Source organism: Gekko japonicus, unplaced genomic scaffold (genome assembly GCF_001447785.1).
Source record: "Gekko japonicus isolate JY-2015 unplaced genomic scaffold, Gekko_japonicus_V1.1 scaffold42, whole genome shotgun sequence".
NCBI classification, from domain to species: domain Eukaryota; kingdom Metazoa; phylum Chordata; class Lepidosauria; order Squamata; family Gekkonidae; genus Gekko; species Gekko japonicus.
The window spans coordinates 2,324,147-2,327,914 of NW_015165831.1; the positions used below are offsets into that span (position 1 = coordinate 2,324,147).

The 3,768-nt window shown below is 50.0% G+C and overlaps 1 protein-coding gene across 1 annotated transcript in view; it reads right to left on the bottom strand.

Annotated features, from left to right (window-relative positions):
• Nucleotides 1-1,499: 1,499 nt before the first annotated feature.
• The window catches only part of POLR3C (polymerase (RNA) III (DNA directed) polypeptide C (62kD)), a 20,042-nt gene continuing 17,773 nt past the window's right edge, over nucleotides 1,500-3,768 (bottom strand). The window contains exons 14-15 of the mRNA XM_015410822.1: nucleotides 3,281-3,430; nucleotides 1,500-1,943 (exon numbers count right to left, since the gene is read on the bottom strand). Of these exons, the coding sequence (XP_015266308.1) occupies nucleotides 1,865-1,943; nucleotides 3,281-3,430 (229 nt within the window). The 3' untranslated portion in view covers nucleotides 1,500-1,864. The remainder of the gene's footprint in view (nucleotides 1,944-3,280; nucleotides 3,431-3,768) is intronic.

The following is a 3,768-nucleotide window of genomic DNA, read 5'->3' on the forward strand; positions in this document are numbered from 1 at the left end:
GAAACCCCAAAGGGATAAAGAGTTGGGGGGGGGGGGACGGGACGGGACAGGACTGTCTCAAGGGCCACCTCCTCCCCTTTGAATCTGCTTGACTGGTGAGATCAAGCTTTAGAGACTCACTGAGCAACTCCTGCTTTACTAGGTTAGGGTTTCTAACTGGCGCTGCATGGATCCTTTCTGGAATTTCTGAGCTCCTTTTGCTCTTTAATTTTGAATAGGAAGACAGGAACATTTAAAATAATAAATCTGCAAGCTGGGACGGCATACATGAAATGCCAGCCACCTCTTCGACTCAAGAGATTTCCCTTGCAGAGAAGCATGCCCCCCCCCACAACAACTTGTCAGCTCACAACTCATACAAATGATCATTAAAGGCAGCACACCCAAACTTCCCAATTTGGCAACAGAGGAATAAAATAAGGACAGTGATTTACCATGGACAGGTACTAGACAGCCAGCCCCGTAGCCAGGAGTTTGTGGCTCGTGGGGCAAAAATTCTTCTGGTGGGGCTGCCCTTATTTTCCATAATGAAGCAGGGGGGTGGGCGTGCGCACCTCTCCCTCCCCCCCTACAAGATATAAAGGGCTCTTCAGCTGATCGGCAGGGAGCACAGGGCCCACCGATCAGCTGAAGGGCCCTTTAAATCTTGCAGGGGGAGGGAAGGGGCATGTGCCACCCCACTTTTTTCTCAAAAGAGATCCTTTAAATGCTTTTGAGAAGAAGCGGGGGGGGGGCTTTAAGAAGCAGGGGTCCTTTAAGGAAGGGGGCTGGCCCTTTAAGGAAGGGGCGGAGCCCCCAATAACCCCACCGTAGCTATGGGCCAGTAGACAGCAAAGACCAGTATATGTGTGTGTGTGTGCTTGCATGCCTGGAAGTCATGGTGACTTCTGGCGACCCCTACTGGGGCTTGGACATTTTCAGAGAGGTGGCTTGATACGCCTGCCTCTGCATCTCAGCCCCGGTATTCCTTTGGAGGTCTCCCTTCCGAGTCCTTGCCAGGGTGGGCCCTGCTTAGCTTCTGAGATCGGGCTTGCCTGGGCTACCCAGGTCAGGGCAGCAGAGACCAATATTGAAAGAGATGCAACTACAGAATGAAAAAGCAAAGCATTTGGTTCAGGTGGGCAGCCATGCTGGTCTGCAGTAGAAGAGCAAGATTCAAGTCCAGTCGTCCATTAAAGGCCAACAAGGTTTCCAGGGTATGAGCTTTGGAGAGTCAAAGCTCCCTTCATCAGATGCCACAGAGGCAAAAAGACCAACTGAGTCCTATTGATTCACCTGCAAGAAAGGCCTTTCAACACCCCCAGCCCCAGAATGCCCTATTCCGCTGGGGACCACTAGCCAGCCCTGACAACACACTGCACCCCTAGAAATACCACTTCATATACGTTCATTAAAAACAGACGTTGAGTGATAGGCATTTCAGGCAAGCTTATGCACCGCTTTTAACAATTTGGCAGAGAACGGATGCTAAGGTCTCTTTCACAGACACCTGAGGACTCCGCTGAGCCAGGAAATGGTGGACCAGGGAAGATGCAGCGTGAATCAGATTGCCTCTGGGTTGCAGCAGAGTCTGCCGGGTCAACTCCTCCACCCTCGCCCTTTCCCCTTGCACACCCTCCACAATGGCTGTTATCAACAAGTGAACATAAGAACGTAAGAGAAGCCAATGTTGGATCAGACCAATGGCCCATCAAGTCCCAACATTTTTAATGTTCTTGTAAGCAAATATACAATAAATAAAGAGGTCCAAGCAGTGGCTGAAAGCGCCTCCTCCCGCACTCCAAGTAGCCTCTCTGCAGAAGAGGCGAGGGAGCCGTCCTTCAGCTGCCCGAGGGTCTCTCTCCCGAGCTGGCAGGAAGCTGGCTCAGTGCTTCACAGTGCTGTTGATGTAGGACTCCAGGAGGAAAATGGTCTCATCCACTTGGTTCTCACTGGCATCAATCCTTTCAGGGAGGAAAAATTATATATATATAAATGTATAAGACAATTACATGGTTTGCTCTCAAATAGGAGAGGCTCCCTCTCACGTACTAGGGGAGTTATTTTGATGCCTAAGCAATAGCTTGGTTGAGAACATTGGCCAGATACTATCAACAGGCAACTTACTTTTTCTCCCGGCACCTAAAGCAATATGTGCCTGTCCAACTCCATAAAACAGCCAGAGGGTTGGATTCTACAGATCTGTTCTGCTAATGGTGGCACTTCTTCCTGGCCCAAGGACCCTTCCCCCCACCCCTCCTGCCAGCAGGAAGTTCTCCAGGAGTGGCTAGTCAAAGAGACTGCCAAAATTGGACAAAGCTTCACCAAAGAAATGAGCATAATTAGAAAGAGCAATTTTAAGAAAATATATACATTCCTGGGTTAACTGGGAGACATACAGACTTTGTTTATAATATGCTACAATGCATACTGTGAATTTATTAAAAAAAGGAACAGGAATGTGCTTTTAATACAAATACTTCTGAATCCAGGCCTTAATGATGTTATTTGTGGACACACCCACCTCCTGGAAGCAATAAAGGCCCAATTTGCTTGTGGTTTTATAAAGGCTTTCCCCCCAATTGTTGGTGATAATTCCGGCTCACCACAGGTGTTCGGCCCTCTGCCAACAACAGGAGACGCAACCAAACCATTTGAAATGTTTCATGTCCACACGTCTCATTTTGTTTATCCTGCCCCTTCTCTAAGGAATTTGGGGTGGTTCTCTAGCCCTCAAAACCCCCTTAACCTCTCAAGAACCCCACGGAGCAAGTTGGGTGGAGGGAGACTGTTTGGCCCACGCCACTGGAGCTCAAGTGTGCCTGAAAGCCACATACATGGGCCCGATCTATACCTGCTGCAGAATACTGTAGGTTGTTGGAGAGCAGCATTGCGGAGGAGGAGATTGGATTTATACCCTGCCTTTCACTCGGAGTCTCAGAGCGATTTACAAAGGAAGAGGTGGGGGATATAAACCGCATTTTAAATTATCTTCTACATTAAAAAAAAAACCCTCACTGCAGGTAGAAACACCAGCATAGAAAGAAGCGAAGTGCCTGGAAACTCCATCCCCAATATGCTATTTTCCTAAACGAAAGAAGCACCCGGAAGTGCAATCTGAAGCATCCACCCACAATCCGAAGTGGTACAGCCCACCCCAGCACTTCATTCTGCTGCCAGCTAGGCCAGTCCTGAAGCTTTGGTTCTTACATCTCCAAGTGCCTTTGGCTGTTCTCCCTCCCCTGCAGTGGAGCAGGCAAGAGCCCCTCCCCCATTCCCTCCCTCCCTCCTCTCTGCTCACTTGTTCACATTGTGCTTGAGGCTCTCCAGCTGCTGGCGCTCCGGGGCTGTGATCATCTCCTCAACCTCTTGCAGCTGCGCCTCCTCTGCGCCCGTCGCCTGCATCGACGCAAGGATGGCCTCCACCCGCTGGGATTTTTCCAGCAGACGCCTGGGGATGGAAATACATGGAGCTGCCTTATACTGGGGCCAGACCCCTGGGTTTTCAAGGTCAGTCTTGTCTACTCTGACTGGCAGCTGCTCTTCGGGGCTCAAAGCAAGGGGTCTTCTGTGTTACCTACTCCCTGGTCATCCTTACATTAGCGATGCCAGGGACTGAACCGAGGGTCTTCTGAAGTAAGGACTCTACCACTGATCCATGACCCCTCTCCCCCCCCCCCCCAGCTCAGGTGAATACTTTGGTCTAATCATGGCTGAACGGAGATGTTGTGGTGTTTGAGGTGGAAAATCTGACAAACCCCCCCCCCAATTTATTTTTTTAATCCAGGA